Source organism: Ambystoma mexicanum, chromosome 6q, assembly GCF_040938575.1.
Source record: "Ambystoma mexicanum isolate Mex_15411 chromosome 6q, UKY_AmexF1_1, whole genome shotgun sequence".
Classification (NCBI taxonomy): Eukaryota; Metazoa; Chordata; class Amphibia; order Caudata; family Ambystomatidae; genus Ambystoma; species Ambystoma mexicanum.
Window position 1 is genome coordinate 1,674,832,214 of NC_090937.1, and position 19,808 is coordinate 1,674,852,021.

General features: G+C 45.6%; 1 protein-coding gene across 2 annotated transcripts in view; it reads left to right on the forward strand.

Annotated features, from left to right (window-relative positions):
• Positions 1 to 19,808, forward strand: part of LOC138515683 (GLIPR1-like protein 1) — a 581,663-nt gene that overhangs the window by 489,887 nt on the left and 71,968 nt on the right. For both annotated transcript variants that reach the window (XM_069630354.1, XM_069630355.1), the window contains one exon: positions 10,694 to 10,804. In XM_069630354.1, the coding sequence (XP_069486455.1) occupies positions 10,694 to 10,804 (111 nt within the window). The remainder of the gene's footprint in view (positions 1 to 10,693; positions 10,805 to 19,808) is intronic.

Sequence of the window (19,808 nt, forward strand, 5' to 3'; positions counted from 1 at the left end):
TAAGCGATATTGATTTATTATTTTCCGTACTCCTGCCAGTTGATTTGTGGAAACAGATTAGGACTGTAGATGATGTACCTGGGTTAGGAGGTACATGGGATAATATGGTTAGGTTCGACAGAGAAAGACCAGCTGGCGAGAGACCGCCTAAAGTGATATTAACTTTGCCTGATAGGATTATTGTAAAATTAAAAACTATAGTTTCTGAAAAAAGAATCATTTGGGATAAGCTTACGGCCTGTGTCCAAGGAAAGTCTGAAGGTGCTACCGAGTTCTTTAATCGGTTCGAACAGGTATTTTCAGATTTCAGTGGACAAGACTTAGGCACAGAGTCAGGGAAAAGGCTGTTTGTCGACAAATTTGTACGTGGATTGCTGCCTGACATCCAGTTACAGATTATGTCCTCCGAAAGCACTTGGCAGGCGAAGTCTCAATCAAAAGTACTGCACATGGCTCAGTACTATGAAAATCGTGTGAATAATGAAAAGCAAAAACTTGAGAAAAGAAAGGGTGACCTGAAAACAAAAGTACTATTACACCAGATCGTTAGAAGCCCTAGAGGGGGTAATACGCAATTTAGAGGTCAATACGTTCCACAGGGAATTACATCCCTGGCTCTGGTAACCATTAACCAGTGTGCCTATTGTCGACAGGAAGGTCATTGGCGCGCACAATGTCCGACCTTGCAGCAAAGGTCATTTGGGAACATGGGTAGATGATCCAGAGGTCGCCCAGGTGTAGGGGGCCCTGGTAGAGGTCAGTTCACGCCAGAATCACAGCAACCTTTTTCACAGGATAAACAAGTATTGAGTGTGGATAATAGAAACATTTTTGATCATCCTTCTGCCGCGTACCTCTCTGAAGAAGTTCCTTTTGATGACATTCTGTTTCGTTCGGATTGCCCGAAGCAGGATTTGGAACCAACACCTATTCCCGTTCATCAGAAAGGTCCCTACGTTGAGATGGCGGTGGGAAATAGGAAGCATCTATTTTTAGTAGATACGGGAGCAGTGTTCCATTGACCATTCACGGGTTCCAAACATTCCCCTGTCAGGGCAATCCAACGTTTCCGTAGGGTTCTCAGGCACACCTGTAGTTTGTCCAGTCTCTTTGCCGGTACCGATAACAGTGGGTCCCTTCACGGAGCAGTGTCCATTTCTGCTTACTACAAACTGTGGAGAGAATTTGCTGGGGTTAAATTTGTTGAAGCAATTGAATGCAGTAATACACTGCTCCTCGGACGGAGTTTGGTTAACAATTTCACCTCAGCAATCACTCGCCTCTCAGTTCTTGACTCGACCTTTACCGCCAAAATTCAGTAACATTCCGGAATGCTTATGGGCAATTGATGATAATGATGTGGGCATTCTTCAAATTGAACCTGTTAAAATTATTCTGAAACATGGAGTAAAACTGCCTCGCATTTCACAATATAAGAACTCAGTTGAAGGCGAACAGGCTTTGAAATGTATAGTTTCTGATTTTGTGCATCGTGGAGTAATTTAGGAAATTACAGGTAGTTTGTGTAACAGCCCGATTTTGCCAGTGTACAAAAAAGGTGATAATGTGATTCCTTTTCGGTTTATAATTGATTTGCGTGCTATTAACAAAATTGTGGCTCCTCAATTTGCCATTGTACCTGATGTAACAACGATACTAACTATGATTCCGGCTTCTGCCACTCACTTTAGCGTTGTTGACCTCAAAAATGCGTTTTTCAGTATTCCTATACACAAGGATAGTAGGTATTTGTTCGCGTTTACCCTAGGTGTACGCTCGTTTACATTCACTCGTGCACCACAAGGGTACACTGAGAGTCCAAGTATTTATAGTAGAGCATTGAAAGAGCAACTCAATACTCTCGAGTTGCCTACTACTTGCATGTTACTACAATATGTAGATGATCTCCTCTTGGCTGCTGATTCTGAGAGTGCCTGTAAAGAAGGCACCATTTTGTTGCTTTGTCATCTAGCAAAACATGGCCACAAAGCTTCACTCAAAAAATTCCAATATTGTTGTCAGGAGGGAAGAAGGTTGACACCTGAATGAATAAAAACTATTTCTGGCATGTCTGTCCCAAATACGCAGAAGGAAGTTAGAGCCCTGATAGGTATGGCTTCTTACTGTAGATTGTGGATCCCTAACTTTTCGTTAACGATTAAACCAATTCTGGCTTTGAAAAAGAAGGGCATTTCTTTGCCATTGCCATGGACTTTGGAACACCAGACAGCATTTGATTTACTCAAAACCGCGCTATGTTCGGCGCCGGTTTTAGGAACTCCAAATTATGAAAAGGCCTTTGTGTTGTATGTGCATGAACGTGATGGATGTGCTTTGGCTGTGTTAACGTAGGAACATCGAGGGAAGAATAGGCTGTGCAGCTATTTCTCATCCGCCCTTGATCCTGTTGCATGCGCTTTGCCAAGATGTTTGAGAGCTGTCGCTGCTGCTGCGTCTGTAAAACAGAGCGAGGGAATGGTCCTGGGTCATGCGTTAACCCTAATGGTACCTCACTCTGTAGATGTTCTATTAAATAGAACTCAAATGCAACACCTTACTTCCGCACGATTGACAAGATACTTGTTTGCTCCTCACATTCAAATTCAGAGGTGTTGTGTATTAAATCCGGCTGAACTTTTACCTGTCCCGCAAGACACTGTTGATGGTTACGAAACGTCACACGAATGCCTTTACACTACAGAACAAGAGACTAAAGGTAGAATCAATTTGAAAGATATGCCTTTGAATAGCCCACAAGGAGAGCCATTTTGTGATGGCTCCTGTTTCAAACTTCCGAATGGTACATCCACGGCTGCTTATGCCGTCACAACCTTAAGCACGATTGTGGAAACAAAAAGAATTATGCATAATTCCGCGCAGGCCACAGAAATTATAGCATTAACTCGAGCCTGTGAACTTTCTGATGGGCTTACAGTAAATATATATACCGACAGTCAGTATGCCTTTGGGGTAGTTCACAACTTCGGTAGACTCTGGAAAGAACAAGCTTTCTTGACCTCACATGGCACAAAAATACAGCACGGCACTTTAATAGTGCGATTACTTTCAGCGCTCACACTCCCTGTTCAGTTAGCCATTTTAAAATGTGCAGCACATCAGAAGGTTACAGATGATATAGGAAAAGGGAATGCTTTCGCTGATCAGATAGCTAAACAAACTGCCACTGATTTTAGTTCAGAAATGTATGCCGTAAGGGAAACTAAATGTTTGCACTTTTGGTGAAAGTATTGATTCTGTAAAAGACATTCAAGCAGATGCTACTGTAGAGGAGACCAAGAAATGGGTCGAGGATGCAGGGAGATTGGATGGTGATGGGTGTTGGGTGGACAATGTTGAAGGAAAATGGTTACGCCCTGACGCATATATTACAATGATGGTCATTATGGCTCATGGTCCGACCCATGTCTGTGCGCGTAAATTGACTAAAATGTTACACAGTGTATAGGCCAATGATAACATTTTCAAAATTGCGGAGCGCTTTGTCCAAGGGTGCATGGTCTGCTTGCAGCACAATGTAGGAAAAGGTACCTAGACTCCTAGAGGAAGTTTCGCTCCACCTTCTGTTCCGTTTGAGGTCATCCACTTTGATTTTATTGGGATGGAACGTTGCAACAATGTTAAATATGTGTTGGTCGTCATTTGTGCATTTAGTAAGTGGGTTGAGGCTTTCCCTGTTAGAGATGCAACGGCCATAACCACGACAAAGACTCTGTTGAAAGAGTTCTTTCCTAGGTTCGGGCTGCCGAGAGTCATCTGGTCGGATATAACGGGCCACGCTTTATCGCTGCTGTAATCCTACAAATATGTGAAGGATTACAGATTGATAAACGGTTCCATTCGGCCAGGCATGCCAAAGTGCCGGATTAGTGGAAAGACATAACAGCATTATAAAGAACAAGCTCGCTAAGACGTGTGCTGGCACCAAGTTAAAATGGCCAGACGCCTTACCGATCGTGTTGCTGTCGATGAGAACCACCCCTCAGACTAGGACTGGTCTCTCTCCCTTCGAGGTGGTGATGGGAGGCCTGCTAATATTTGGGGTATGCCAAAGAGTCGCTCATTGCGGGATGTAGAGAATGTGCTTCTTTCAGATTACTGTAACCAGTTGACTAAAAATCTATTTTCAATTTATCACCAGGTGCGAGAGGCATTACCTGTAAGGTACCAGGGTCCCGTTCATAGTCTACGACCGGGGGACTGGATCCTCACGAAAGTTTTCAAAAGGTCGTCTTGCCTTGCACCTCGGTGGAGGGGTCCCTACTAGGTCCTGCTAGTCACCCAGACTGCGGTGCGGGTAGCAGGGCAGAAGAACTGGATACACGCAACGCACACCAAACGGATCCCGCAGCCCGTGCCATATGATACAGAAGACACAGAATCCCTTTCCAATGCTGTAACCAACGTGCCCGAAACAGCAACAACCGACAAGAGAGTATCGGAGACCGTCCCAGAATTCGTAAGGCCAGACAAAACGGCCATCTTGTCTCTGCACTCTCCAACAGTGGTACTTCCGGATCATCCATTTTCTGATCCCATTTCCGTTCACTCGCCACCTCCAGTGGGAAGTGACGACACCTTGTTTTCTGTTCCTTCGGCACCAGAAATTGTGAAATATAATTTACGTCCTAGAAGATAGACGAACGGCACGGTTTGACTGTGCAATCGAAGAAATCATTTGAGGGCTTGTCTTTTGGTCCGACTATACAAAAGAATTCTGTTGGCTAAGGGTTGTGGGAAAGACATTAAGAAGACGCGCGACTGGAGTCGCCAGCAAACAAACAATTGGTGTTTTTTCAATTGAAGACTACGATGCCTGCACCCGCTACCGCTCGCACCGAACTTTTAGATAAATATGTGACTAGCAGAGACAATGATCAAGCGTGTAAGGGGACCCCGAAAATGTATTGTTGCATTTTTGTAATAATAACTGGGTTTTTAGTAACTACTGGTTTTGGGTTATGGTACCTGGAGGAAGCATATCCGCTAGAGGACTTTTTACCTGTTGAAAATGTATCTGTTATACCCACTCCTTCCGTGCAATTGCATACCTTGTCGCCTAGAGATTCTTTGCATAGACGGAACTATCAGAATAATACTCTTTTGCTAATAATGAATGCCACTCATGCAATTTTTTAATAGGACCAACTGCTGGATCTGCTCGCATTTACCGCAACATGGGGATAAGGGGCTAGGCTGGTACATTCATCCTTTACCTTTGACAACTGCTTGTTATGCTTCTCTTAGAGCACTATTCTTTGCCCGTTGGAATGACAGCATCTCAGAGAACTTTGATGGTACAAATTTGAATAGTTTTGAAAAACGTGTTTTGATGCCCCTGGGATGCTCGCTCTTTGCAAATAGGAGTAAGCCAAATGTTGCTTCTGTTAGGCCCTCTGATAGATTGTCTCGTCCTTTTCAGTCTTTGATCTCTTTCAAAATGGCTCCTATAGGCAATAAGGATGCCACGCCTCCATCTTATTCTGTTAATCATAGCCCCGATTCAGTTTCCTTCTGCATGCAGAGGAATGGAACATGGTCAATGGGTGATTTTAGAAGTTGTGCCAATGTTGCGAATTTGACTAGTCAGAACAGACCTCTGTATGTAGGTGAACCTGTCTATTTTGTTTGCGGTAATGTGGCATTTCCGTGGTTGCCCAGGGATTGGCAAGGAACCTGCTATTTAGGGATTCTATTACCTGGGGTATTTATTGCTAGTACTGCAGAAATTTTCACAAAGAGATTTGAAGGGGGATACTCCAGTGTAAACTCTAGGAGATATTCTTTGGGCAATTATGAATTCAGAAGATATCAGGGGACTAGCGAGAGTACTGGAGAGAACCATCAACCGGACCACTGACATACTCTATAATATGACGTTAGAACAGAAAGCGATTAAATTAGTAGCTCTTCAGAACCGGGTGGCATTAGATGTCATTCTGGCTGAGCGTGGAGGGGTGGAGGTCCACTTGCTGCGTTTACATACCAGACTCCTCTCCAACGATCTTTAGGGCGATCCAAAATCTACATATTCTTAGTTCAGAAGTGCACGTTCCTGAGGGAAACTGGGATCTTAGTGCATGGTTTTGGGACCTCCTACGGTCGTGGGGATGGAAGCTGCTTTCGGCCTTGCTGATTATCTTGGGTAGTTTACTGTTCCTTTGTTGTTGTATACAGTGTCTTCCTGGTATGTGTTCGGTATTAGGGGGATGTTGCGCGCAAGCAACAAATGAATTGGGGCATAAAATATACGCCCCAGATAAGGTTTCCAAGAAGTACGTGACGAAAGAAACTCTAGTGTCTGACCTAATGGCAATAGATATGTCTGATAATGATTCGGGATGTATAGACGTTGAAATGTGGAGTTAGTCGTAAAGTGATTGGAAGTAGTTTAGTGCTTGGCTTAGGCCAAAAGGAGGGTTTGTCAAAACTGATAAGATATTGTTTCGTCCTCATTGTATATGTTGGCCTATGCCCAGTCGCTTTGCGAGGAAATCCGCATCGCAAGTTCGTGACCTTAAGTTAATCAAGCCTCCATTTTAGGTTAGAGCCGCCATTTTGGCTTGTCGTGCAAAGTCACCGTGTGGCCTAAAATGGCCGACCTGTGTTCTCTTGTTCTTACTTTAACCTCTCCGACCTCTGTAGGAGAGTTAATGCCCAACCTGCCTGCAGGCTACATGTTAGGGTCATGTAGACCTTGTCCTTTGTTGATCTAGGGATCAGGGGATTATTCGAATCGGCGATGTTAACCTACAAGTATACAAGAACAATAATGCTTTTTAAACATGACATGCGAAACATCTGTTTGACCTACATTGAAGCAAATGTGTAAAGAGTGTAAAGTCACATCCAGAGACTAATAGTACTTGTTAGCAAAATGTATTAAGAATTAAACCACATGCACGAGATATGTAAATTAGGAATGAACCTGGCGCAAACCCTAGCCCAGTACATGATTAACTTGTAAGAGGCTAGACATCATTATGAAGAGACTGTATAAATATGCTGATGTCCAGCTAACAATTCCTGTTCACTGCTCACATTGATCCTGCTGGTGGTCTCTGTGAAGTACTGATGGCCAAATAGCTATGTGTGTACTTTGTTTTGTAAACTGTTCAGTATTGCAATAAAGATTCTGGGAATCTTTACAAGCCCGTGTTGGTGTATTTCTCTTTGCATGGTGTAAAAGCCTTAATATTGTATTTTCTGATTCCACAAAACAGCATGCAATGACCTTTCCAAAGTCCTGCAGTCGAGACCGGTTTAGATCCTTTGTTGTTTATTTGGACTTTCTAGACAGAAAACACGCAACCTGATCCAATCCAGCAAACCCTGCCAAGACGCTTTGCTGGTCAGCCTTCTACAGCCAATATGAAATCCAAGATGCAAACATTTGGAGACACTTACTGTACTTCAGTTGGAGGGCATTTATTCCTTCATGGACTGACTTGGAGGGAGGTGTTCGGGGACCCATGGATTCTTTCAGCATCTTCCATGGTTTTTAGTCTTCTAGTTCCTTCTTACCCCACCTGTCCATCCTATTTTAAGACAAGCTGGGGGTGCAGTCCTGTGGAAGGAGATTCAGAACCTCCCTTTTCTAAACATGAGGAATCAGATCCATTTTCTGGGATTGAGTCCATATGGCTGGCTCTTAGGGCTTTCCTTTCTCTCGTGGTTGAAAGACGATCCTCATGATGTGGGCAAGCAGGGATACAAAAGTGGCCCAGTTATGTCTCTTAGACCTAGCGCTAGCTCTGGGATCTGGCTCAGTTCACAATCCTGGAGGGGAGAACAAACTCAGCAGACTCTATCATCAGTCCCATGAGCAGAGTTGCATGAGGTGGTCTTGGTTTCAATGTTTCAGTACTGGGTGTTCCCGGTCTAATCTCTGTTACGTACACAGAGCAAATGCAGTGCAGAATATATACTTCAGAGATTGGGAGTGTAGTAGATTCCTTAGAGAACGCCATCAATCTTTGTTGGAACCAGTGCTTGGCTTACACTCCCCAACCCAATGTTTCCTCATCTCCGAAAGAAGTTAGTTGTTGGCCACCTGTTGCTTGATCCTAATACACTCCCATCGTTCTCAGATCTCATGAAGTTTGAATCATCTCCTCAGTCGATTCCCATCCTCCCTCATTTTCTGCCAAAGTCTCTCTTCACAATCACAGTAATTCGCGGCATGGCACCTGAGGAGTTACTGCTTGGGCATCTGGGCCGTTTGGAAAGGATCCCTAAGCTTCTTAAGGAAACAAAGAAGGATTCTACAAGATCTCAGTATCGTAGCAAATGGCTTGGGTTATGCCGTTGGTCCCAGTAGCATCAACATAGTCCGCTCAAAAAAACTACTTTACTAGTCTAGATCTAGGGCAGTCAGGCATGAAATCAGATTCTTGCAAGGCTTATTTGATGGCTCTTGCTGCCTATCTCAATACTACTAGTGAGAAGTTTCTTTTTCTAATTCCTTCATCAAAAGGTATTTTGAGGGCGTCATGACTTTGGATCCTCCCCACGCATCCTTGGATTTCAATGTGGCCGTGAATGCGTTGGCCGACAGACCATTTGCACATATGGCTTTGTCAAAATGAATTTAGTCTCCTGGAAAGCAGCAATCCCTTCTGCAAGGAAAAACAGTGTGTTGCAGTCCTATGCCAGTGGGAAGCCATTTATGGTTTTTCATGAGGATAAGCGTTGGTTATTAAGACGCATCCTTTGTACCTAAAATTGTTTCTCATTTTCATATCAACCAAAAAAGTTGTCTTCCCACTTTCTTTTGGACCCTCAGTCTGATGTGGAAAGGAAGCTGATTTGTCTTTGTTTGTAAGACTGTCAAGATTTGCTCATAGAGGACAAGTAGTGTCAGGTTTTCAGATAAGCTTCTTGTCAGTGTGGGGCCCATAGAAAGGGAAACTGACCTGGAAACTGTCAATTTCCAGTTGGATAGTTTAGTCTTTGCACACCAGTCCATAGGGCTGATGTTGGCTTCGGTCAGGTAGTACTTCAGAAAGTGTTCGGTAGATATCATGTACAACCCGGTAATGTATATGCTTTATAGCTCTTCTATCAGTATGGTGGATAGGGGTCGGGATGTAGGAGTATGTAAAAGTCACTCACTGTAGTGGCTACAGTACTCCCATTCTATAGTTAGCTTTCCACTGTACGCCTTTGTCATCCGCCGTTACGGCCAAAGCCGAGACTGGCGGATACTTCCGCGTTGGAGCTGGCGAAGCAGAGGAAGGGGGATTTAGTCCTTTCTTTGTGTCCTCGCTTGCGGCTACATTGGTGCAACGTGGTGCCGTGGGCAGTATTTATTTCTCCGCCCCCCGGCATCGCGTTGCGTTGCAACCCCTCTTCACGGACGCTTCCTGTTCCGGGTTTCCTAGCTCGAACTCATAACTTCACCTCTGGGATCTGTCAGTAGTTTTCCTTTTTCTTCCGTACACTCAGTACGAGCTCTGCTCTTGTTTCCCGTTTCCCGCTCACGGTCCTTGGCCGTGTGCCATTTTCCCTTTTTCTCCTCTCCTTCTGTTTTCGTCCCGCTGGACACCGTTGCAAGTTTTCTACGCTCACTCCTTACTGGCGGCAATTACTTCCCAAGCTCAAATTTGACTTTCCTCCTGGCTGCTCCATTACGTCCACCCTCTTCACTGCATCCAATCTACACTACGTGGGAACGTGTCAACATTCCATCAAGGGTTTTTTCCCTATTGGGTTTTTCCTTGATTTCAGGTTCCGGAAGGGGAGCCGCAGGGCTGCTGTTTTCCAGCGGCCGCTGTGGCTTCTCTCCGTGACAAGCAAGTGCACCATAAAAAAGAAAGACTATCTCACCCGGCGACGTCTGCAAGAAGCCGACCACTCCAGCATCTCAGGTGAGGAAAGTGTGCAAGCAAGGGTGGAGGGCTCTAGGGAGGAAACTCCATCACAGCCTTACCCGTCATTCCCATTGTTTCGTGTCCCTGCGTAGGTGGTATCAACAGACTGGTGGGCGTAGCCGGGGCTCTGTTTCATGCATGTGCACCAGGTCTGCTCAGGCTCCCGTCTCCATGCGGGGTAGAAGTCTTCATCGGTGAAGTTTCAAAGACTAGTAATAAGGCCCATGATCTACCTTTGCAGTTAGGTCACCTCTTGCTCCTAGGCAAGTCCTGTACAGATGGGATAATACCTTTGAAACTGAATAGGGCATTTACCTTTGGTTTTTAGCTACAGAAGTTAGCAAAGTATACGCTTATAAATGTCACCCCTCACGCCACCTGACATGCTAGAGGCATCTGTCTCCCTCTTCCCCGCCACCCGGTGCAGCTGTACCCCTCATCTGTGCCCCTCTGTATTCTGCCCCCGCTGTATATCTGCTCTGTTACCAAGCAGTCCGTTATGCATCTGTACTGTTGTACACTTCTGTAAAGCACTCTGTTATGCATCTGTATTGGTGTATACCTCTATAGCACTCTGTTATGCATCTGTATTGGTGTATACCTCTATAGCACTCTGTTATGCATCTGTATTGGTGTATACCTCTGTAAAGCGCTCTGGTGCTTCTCGAAGCTAGGTCCGGCGCTCAATAAATACCATTGTAATAATAATAATAATAATAATAATAATAATAATAATAATAATAAATGTGAATGCAGTCTCATTGAATTGAACTTATTAAATCTTTCCTTTGCTTTTTTCTTAGACAATCCTGAACGTGATACAATCGACCTGCCGGTCGGCACTGGCAGAGATAGTGAAGGTAGCGAAGGCAGAGAAGTTATTGAAGACATCAAATCTGGCAGAACTGAGGAAGGTATGTTGTGCAAGTAGCGAATAAAACATTGTATGTATCATGGTTTCCTGAGGGGAAGTGAGATGTGTGTACAAGCGCCTGGTTGGGCACGAAGCGCGTTGCTGGCTGCCGCAATAAAATGAATATATGACAGACCTCGTGTTTATGCCTGTCTGTTGGATTCTGTGGCTGTGGGAAGTCATGAACAACTTAACTCAACGAGTTCCTGTAGATGTCCCCGGTAATGCCATTGTATAGGTCATTGTGAATCCCTTCTTTTAGAATATGTATGTACTGATGGGCTTTGCAACAGGAATGTGCAGAGTTAAGCTGGTCATGACTTCCCACATCCTCTGGTTTTGTTGCGTGAAATCTGCACAGCTTACGTGCACCTTAACTAAAGTTTTTTCAGTGAATTTCAAGGGTTTTGTTACTCTGTTTTAGCTATTAGGTGGCGCTGTAAGCACTACCTTTAAGTTGAAACTATTGTTATTAAAACAAGCGCTTTAACGTAAGAGCTTCAAATAGGGGCTTTGAATGAGGGTCTCTAATGCTTTTCAATGACGATGACATATGAGGATGGATTTGTGTTGTTTGGCTATGTGTCCCAACAATTTAAGGCTCACCTCTAAGTCAAATCTACATGATGATTTTCTTCCAATTCCCACCCACCTCCACCTTAAACCACACCCCTTTTTGCACTCTTTACCTGTCAGCCATTTCTACTTCCGAATTCGTGGCTGACACCTCCCAGAATGCAATTAGCTCAAAGTACTCAGAGTTAGCTGAAGATATTAGATGGCACGCAACCGCAGCTCAGTCCATGCATATTTGTGTAGAACCTTTAAATCTGTTCACCCTACTGGTGGTACAGTCTGTTTGCCAACAGCCAATTTCATTTGTGAAGATTACTGAAAAGCGCACGGCTCAAAACAACATTGTAAGAGGAGCCTTGTGCAGGGATTCTAATCTACCTGGAGTGCGGCCTGTGTGCTGTTGCCAAGGAGACACAGCTGATACTTGTCTGAGACTCCAGTTGTGCGAGCTCTACCCAAGAGCATGTTAGCCCAGCGGGGGCCAGGGATTTCAAACAACACAACCATGAGCAAGACTAGCAGTGTTTGTGTTGTTGCATCAGCCAGTCCCTCGACCCGTGCTGAGCCCCCACCTGGAGTCAGTATCACTGATGCCAACTGCAAGTTAGCCTTTCACTCCTACTCTCCTAACACCTTCCCTTGGAGGAGCTACACCGAGGTAGGTGACTCTGCTTTGCTAACCTCCTTACTCAAACACTCCCTATTAATCCCTCATTGAAAGCACACATACAACTCACTGTCCACAGTTCAGTCAGAGAACTCCTGTTTACCATGGCAATGACGAGTAGTTGGTAAGTGCCACAAAGCTGTTTGTCTGTGCTTGGAACTTTGTTAAGCACGGTAGAAAGAAAAGCAACGCACGCACAGTGCTTTTGCCCTTCATCCGTCCATGGATCTGTAGGTTTCCGTTACGTACAATTATTGATACAATAATGTTTTATTATTCAGATTAAATACAGATGCCAACACAGCAGTTCTTTCGAATAGATTGTGTCCTCCCACCTATTCCTCATCTTATGATATTTCCATATCCAGCTCAGCTGCTTCTGAATTATTTCTAGCAGAGAGCACTGCAAAGATCGAGATCACCCAGTCGTTCTCACAACTCGTCATATTCGCACCGTTCAAAGAAAAGGCACCATAGGTTGCTGTCTTCGCCACTGTCGAGTTCCTACCCAGAACGGATTAAATGCCCGACGAAATCAGCCTCACCGGCTGAGTGGGCGAATTTCAGAGTAAAGATGATGAAAGTATTCGAGAATGCAGACTTGACCCCCTCGAAGTCTTATGAAAGCCATGCCCATGTCAAAAAACTCTACAAGAAAAAGATAAGGACAAAACCTCTGCGCCCTCGGAACGGGAGGCAAGGAAAAATCTCCTTAAGAGAGGTCGAAGGATCCCTCGAATCGAAACAAATCTTCGAGGAAGAAGTCATCAACACCATCGGTGCTGAAAGACTCCCTGTCGGACCCTAATAAGTCCTTGACGCCAAAGGCATCAAAGCCCTCACCGTCAATGGTGTTAGAAAATGTCAGCACCACAATCAACGCCATCGAGGATTACAGAGAAATGATATACACCACTACCAAGAAAGGATTTTTTTTAATGACTCTCTTCTATTTATTACGAAGCAGAACATTCCTCTGAGGATTCACGTCCCTTTGGTCTACAAACACCTGGGGTCCCTGAACCCTTGTTCTCAGAGGAATCCAGGTTGAAAAATGTACAGGAGTCCCTGCAAAATGCAAGTGGACTAGATACGTCCCCAGGATTAGAATTCAGGAGACCAGATCCTACTGACCATGCAGAAGGGTCTTACAGACATTTAATGTCCAGGGTGGTGGAATACATGGGGTGGAAAAGACCCACACCAATATATGAGCAGGATGATCTTACTGACATCCTTGATAAAGGACCCCAGGAAGATCCTATTCTTCCTTTCCATGAGGCACTGCAAAGGAGAGTAAATAAGAATTGGGTGACACCAGAATTAATTCTGGCAGTAAATAAAAAACTAACATCCAAATACAGGGTGTCCAGTAGTGACCCCAGTTATCTGACGAAAACATCCCAATCCTGAAAGTTTGGTGGTACAGGCTGCCACATCCACCTTAAACAAAAACGCATACCCGACTATTCCCCCAGACAGAGATGACCAGCGTTACAACGCTTTGGCTAAGAATGTTTTCTATGCTGGGGGTATGGCTCTAAAGTCAGTGAATGCTACGTGAACGTTGGCCAGGTTCACTTACACTATTAGGGAATGTGTAGCAAGGACTGCTGAGCACATCTCCGAAGGGGACGAAAGAAACAGATTTTTAAATCTCGTCAAGGATGGGAAGGACGTGATGCGCAAATCCCTCTAGACAGGTCTTGACACTACTGACAGTATCAGCAGGTCAGTGGCGGCTAGTACTGTAATGTGCAGTTTTGGCTGGTTAAGGAAGTCCGGTTTTGATCCAGATGTGCAGTCCAGACTTCTTAATATGCCCTTTGATTGCACACATTTATTTGGTAGCAAGGCTGGCGAGAGCCTGGAGAAACTGCAGACCTCCAAAGCCGCAGCAAAATCCCTAGGTGCTGCTATTAGACAGCCACAAAACCGCTGCACCAGCACACCTTGGGGGGATAGGTCCTCAGTTGGAAGTTGGAGAGGAATGACCAGTCAAAGAGGTCAACAAAAATAATTCCCCATAGTGGACAGGGAATAGGTACTAAGACCGCCCAGACAGCGGCTAATTTACCATCAGCCAATGCTTCATCCACCTCAAAACCTCTCTGAGACCTTAGTTCTCAAGCCTCCGGTCGGAGGCATTCTCTCACTGCATCTGAAAGCATGGCGAGGCATTACTTCAAAAGATCTTCACCCTTTGGGGAACCCCTCAAGTGGATCTGTTTGTGACTGGTGTCAACCGGAAGTGCGAGCAGTACTGCTTAAGGGAATTTCCCCTAAGAGGAGCTTTAGGGGACGCGTTCATAGTGGACTGGGAGTTTCCACTCCTGTACGCGTTTCCTCCAGTCCCAGTCATTCCACAAGTCATCAAGAGGTTCAGGAAATCCATGATCCTAATTGCCCCGAATTGGGCTAGGAGGACTTTGTACCCGTACCTTCTGGACATGTCCACCTACCCTCCAATACGTCTTCCACAAAGAGGCGACCTTCTCTTGAGAGAGGAGGGGCGGGTTCTCCATCCAGATTTCAAGACACTCAACCTTCACGCATGGCTTCTGAGAGGTTGAGATACAAGGATTGGAACCTCCCGGACAACGTAATGGAGATTTTTCCTTTCAGCCCGAAGGCCAGCAACAAAATCTGTGTACCGCTGCCGTTGGAACAATTTCTACAGCTGGTGCTGGGATAAGAATGATGATCCTTTTACATGCAGTACACTGATGGGGTTATCATTCTTAATACACCAGGTTTTGTATTTTTGAGCGCTTCTCTGAAGAGGTATCTTTCTTCAATATCCCACTTGTGATACAATCCTTAAAAAGACTGACAAATACATTTCCTCCAGTCCCATTTCAAGTTCCAGTTTGGGACCTCAACTTGGTGTTGACTTTTCTAATGTGTGATCCTTTTGAGCCTATCCATTCCTGTCCTTTAAGGTTATTAACTTTAAAGACCATCCTTTTAGTGGCCATCATATCAGCCTGAAGAGTGAGTGAACTTCAGGCCTTGTCCTTCAAGCCTCCTTATGCAATCTTCTATAAGGGTCCTTAAGGTTAAACATACCTTCTTACCTAAGATTGTGTCTGAGTTACATTTAACTCAGAAAATAATGTTACCCTCATTTTATCCTCCTCCTCATCCTGGAAAGGAAGAGGAGAGGTTACACAGGGTTAATCCAAGGCGTGCACGGAGTTGCTACATCTCCAGGATGTCTAATCTAAGACACAATGACCAACGTTTTGGAGGCTATACGGGCCACAAGTTGGGTAGGGCTATTTTGAAACAAACTTTATCAAGATGGATCATTTTAGGAATATCTGAATGTTACAGACTAGCAGGAAAGAATCGTCCAGAGGGTCTTAGATCTCTTTCGACCAGGGGCATGGCTACCTCCTCTGCATTACAGAGGGGGGTCCCTATTAAATATATTTGTGCAGCTGCCACATGGTCATCCGTACACGCTATAGTCTGGACTCTTCCTCAAGCCGGGAAGGTTTATTTGGAAAGGCAGTGTTACATTCTGTGCACACAGACCTATAAAGGAACTCCTAAATTATCATGAGTCAGCAAATTCTGACTCTCTCCTCCAGGAAATAGCTTTGTAATTTATGGTGATTGCGCTCGTTTCAGGCAGCTGTCATGGCCACTTGCCCAGGATCACAAGAGTGGTACCATCAAGTGGAGGGAGCAGGGGACATCATGGGTCACACACGTCCCTTTGGGACATTTATGCACAGAGGGCCTGGTTGGACACAGTGCTAGAGCCTCTGGCGCCAGGCTCATGGATGGATTTAAACAGGACATTTCCATTATGGGCAGAAATGCTTAGAATAAACAGGAACTCTTTTATTATGAGCAAGAATACTCTCAAGAACCCTCATTTGTGTAACTAGTCTGGGTGTGGTCTCCATCTTCATCTGCATCTGCATGTGCATCTTCTAACTTCTAGGAGTGGCAGGGTGTGGCATGCAGAACTTTGCTAGGGTGCGTGGCCTTAAGAGCTCAGCTACAAAAGCCAGCACAACCCCAAGGCACATGCTTCGCGTTATTCTGCACCTCCGTGCAGCGCAACGCTTACCGTCACCTGGGATTCATCTTACCTGGAGTTATCCTGCCATCTTCATCCGTGCTTGTCACTGGAGAATCCTGCTCTTACCTGTACGCTTCCTCCTGGCACCACGGCTCACCTGCAAACATCTCGGAGCGCAGACATCTTCTTCCTGACAACGCAGCTCACCGGCAAACAACCCGGAACGCGGACAGCATCATCTAGGCGTCGCAGCACGACGCACTCCATCCGAACTTGCAGCACCTGCAAAGAAAAGGCAAAAGACAAGGTTAGACACTTAACAGACATTACGTTAAGGGCTCGCTGCCATTAAAACCTTTTGCCTTCCCTAAAAGCCATCACTCATCTACTGCTGGACATCGCGGTTGCATCTATCTTCCGCTCAGCCGCGTTCCGCGCCTCCACAGCCGTTGTTAAGCCGCATTTCCACCTATTTGGGAGAAAACAGAGAGAAACGTTATTCAGTGCAAATCAACCACATTGAGAGCAATAACATGAAGACATTGACCCTCATCACAAGGTTGGCGGAATGGGTTTACTGGCACCGGTAAAGGTGCCGGTGCCGGTAAACCCATTCCGCCCTACCACGAGGTCTCCTCGCGGGACCCGCAATGGGCGCCTAGAAAAACCAGGCGTCCATTCCGGGTCCCGCATGGACACCAGGGAGCTAACAACAGGCCCGTTATTAAAGGGCCTGTTGTTAGCTCCATCCCCATTCCCATTGAGCCCTATGGGGGCTCGAATGGGAATGGGGATGGACCGGGTCCGGGTTCCTCGGACGGGGAATTACCGGGTCCGCCAATGTTGCGATGGCCCGGTAAGTCCTCATTTGAGGAACCCGGGCCCGGAATGCGGTAAGGAGGCAACCATGCCGCTAAAAGCGGCATGGTTACCTCCAACCTCCTGATGAGGGCCATTGAGAGGGAAAAGACAAAGACATTGGAAGAAAGCAGAAAGAGGGTAAAAGACAAAGACATTTAAAGAAAGCAGAAAGAGGGGGAAAAGACAAAAGACATTGAGAGAAAGCAGAAAGAGGAACTTAGTCACAGCCGTTCTGGACTACTACTCAGGAATCAGTGAAGGAACTAGATTCCACCAACAAGCGTCCCTGCCAGAAGAGGCAGGACGGAGAGCTCATCATTCACATTAATCAGGAGCAGTGCCACCAATTGTCTCCGCCCATAGCTGATCCGCAGGGGTTGAAACCAGAAGGGGGAGATCTAACACCAGGGAAGGCTGCAACCATGCCCCAACGCCTCAGTAGAGACCAGATGAGCGTAACAGCAGCTCAGCCCCTGTTGAATTACCAGTCACTCCACAAACAATTCTGGAGCATTGCTTTTATTGCAAGATCGTGGCTAGCTTTCCAATTCCATTGAAAACAAGGTCTATTTAACGTGTGCACTGTATTGCCAAACTATGAGGAGGTGGCCGTGCACAGGGCTAAATCTTTCCCTCATGCCCCCCACATGACTCTCCACAAAGGCAGAGAAACAACAGATGTTCCTCCCTTTTAGGCCCATCACTGCAATCCTCGATGTATTGCAGGTATGAGAAAGGTTATTCGCCCAGGCAGCTGTTCAGACCATACCCAGTCGATGCTTTGGATGACATGGAAATTAAATTGATCGAGCAAGTTCACTAACTGCTAAACCAGAGACAATGACGTCACTCCTGACATCACAATGTAGCCGCACATGTACATGTTGTATCCATTCATTCATGTAGTTACACGAAATGCACTAGTCTATTCCATATAGGCACGAAGCACATGCTTATGAGTGACGTAGGTAGAGCACGCACACACATGCATATTTCTATACATTCATATCCTTTGCCAAACCGCAAGATGCTAAGAGTTCATATATTTAGCTTGCCCATGCTTGACTGCCGCTAACATAGAGAAGGGAATGATATGGAAACTATAGGTCTCTGAAACGAGTGACAAAGGAGAGACAGGCTACGGTTACATGGAAAGGCTGACATGATCGCCACATAATTACATGCAGGATAGCTCAATTTTGTGGCCTCCACACACGTGACCCAGTCGAACAGGACAATGCCCACTCAAGCAAGGCAGACGAAGAGTACTGTTCCCATCGAAGCAGAGGGGAAAATCTGCAAGTGTTGCCCAGAAGCTGCTAACTGAATGCACTCTCCCAGGCTTAGGTGATCAGAGATGGTAACATTAGGGAACACTATGCACCTTCATGTTCATTCCCATTTCCTTGAAAAGGTACACTCAGTCTGGTAACCGTCCAGGGTCCCAGGGATAGTAGGACACATTCTGACCAATCCAGATTCACCTTTCCCGTGCGGATATCATTTGCTGCAAGGGCCAATGGTCTATCTCTGACCCTGCAACATTGTAGAATGATACTAGGAGGAGCCACTAGGTACGGCTATCCAATAGTAGAACTAACCCATTTAGTTCCCATGTGTAGCCTACCCAAACAGACCAGGCAACGCTATAGAAAAGGGACCACAAGATTTATTTTAGGACCCGGTGGAGACAGGAAGGCGGCCGTATACATGTTATGTTGTGTTTGTCATTGTGTTTGGGACAGGTCATAAGCGGACTCATCTATTGAAAGATCGGGTATTTTCTTCCTCTATGGTATTGGTGACTTCACCGGTGAGGTCATTTAATAGGAGTCAAAGTGTACAGAATGCTGTAGAACTTGGTGGTTAGTTTGCCAATTGTCATTGAAATTCAGTAGTGTGCCTTTTCGGCTGAGTTTCAGAGGCTCACAAGTGCAACTGTGATTTGAGCCTTCAGAGTGGAAATCTGCAAAAAGACCTGTGCGTGGAGTATGCCTGTGTGTTTGATGGTGAGCCAAAAAGATTAGTTAAATTGAATGTATCGAAATCCTGATTTGGTCAAGTAAGTATTGATCTAGGTGACAGAGGGAGGTTTTGCAGGACGAGGGGATATGAATCAGTGGCCAAGGGGACGAGGAGGGATGCCTCAAGGAAGAGGGTTGAACACCCAATGTAGCAGAATGCAGGATGGTTTCATGGGGGACAGCAAAGACTGATGGGGGGTCCCGCACAATGTTAGGTGTGTGGACAAATTGGCCATATATCACAAGTGTGCAGAAACAGGGGTGGGATGCCTCAGAATGAGGGAATGCAGCAACAGCCCACTTACCAGACAGAGCAGACTGACTATTATGCCCAAGATAACATGCAAGCGCAGATGTAGGCACCACAACTGACGCATACCCAAGACATGCAAATGCAGCAGTATCCACCCATGACACATGCATTACAGATGGAGGGACGTAATAACCTAAACACATGCAGGCTCCATGATGCTGGATCCCGTGCCAAAGCTGGGAGGGGCGACTGTTGTAGGGGGCACTGCCTTTACAGGGACAGGAATGTCATTATATCCACAATAGTTATCCCACAGTCAGACCTGATGTGTTCAATCCTATCTGTTAGACCCAATCCAGCTGAGGAACCACAAATAAGTGACAAGAAGTTTTCCTTTCTCGTGGATACGGGAGTAACTAGGTCCTGTATAAGGGAGAGGAGATGCCCAGTGTCAGGCATTCCGATGAATGTGCAGGAATTCTCTGGGGCCACGGATTCGGTTCCTTTAACTGATGAATTACTACTTTTATGGGAGAACATGACTTGACCATGCCACTGTTATATTCCAGACAGACACCAGTGAATATA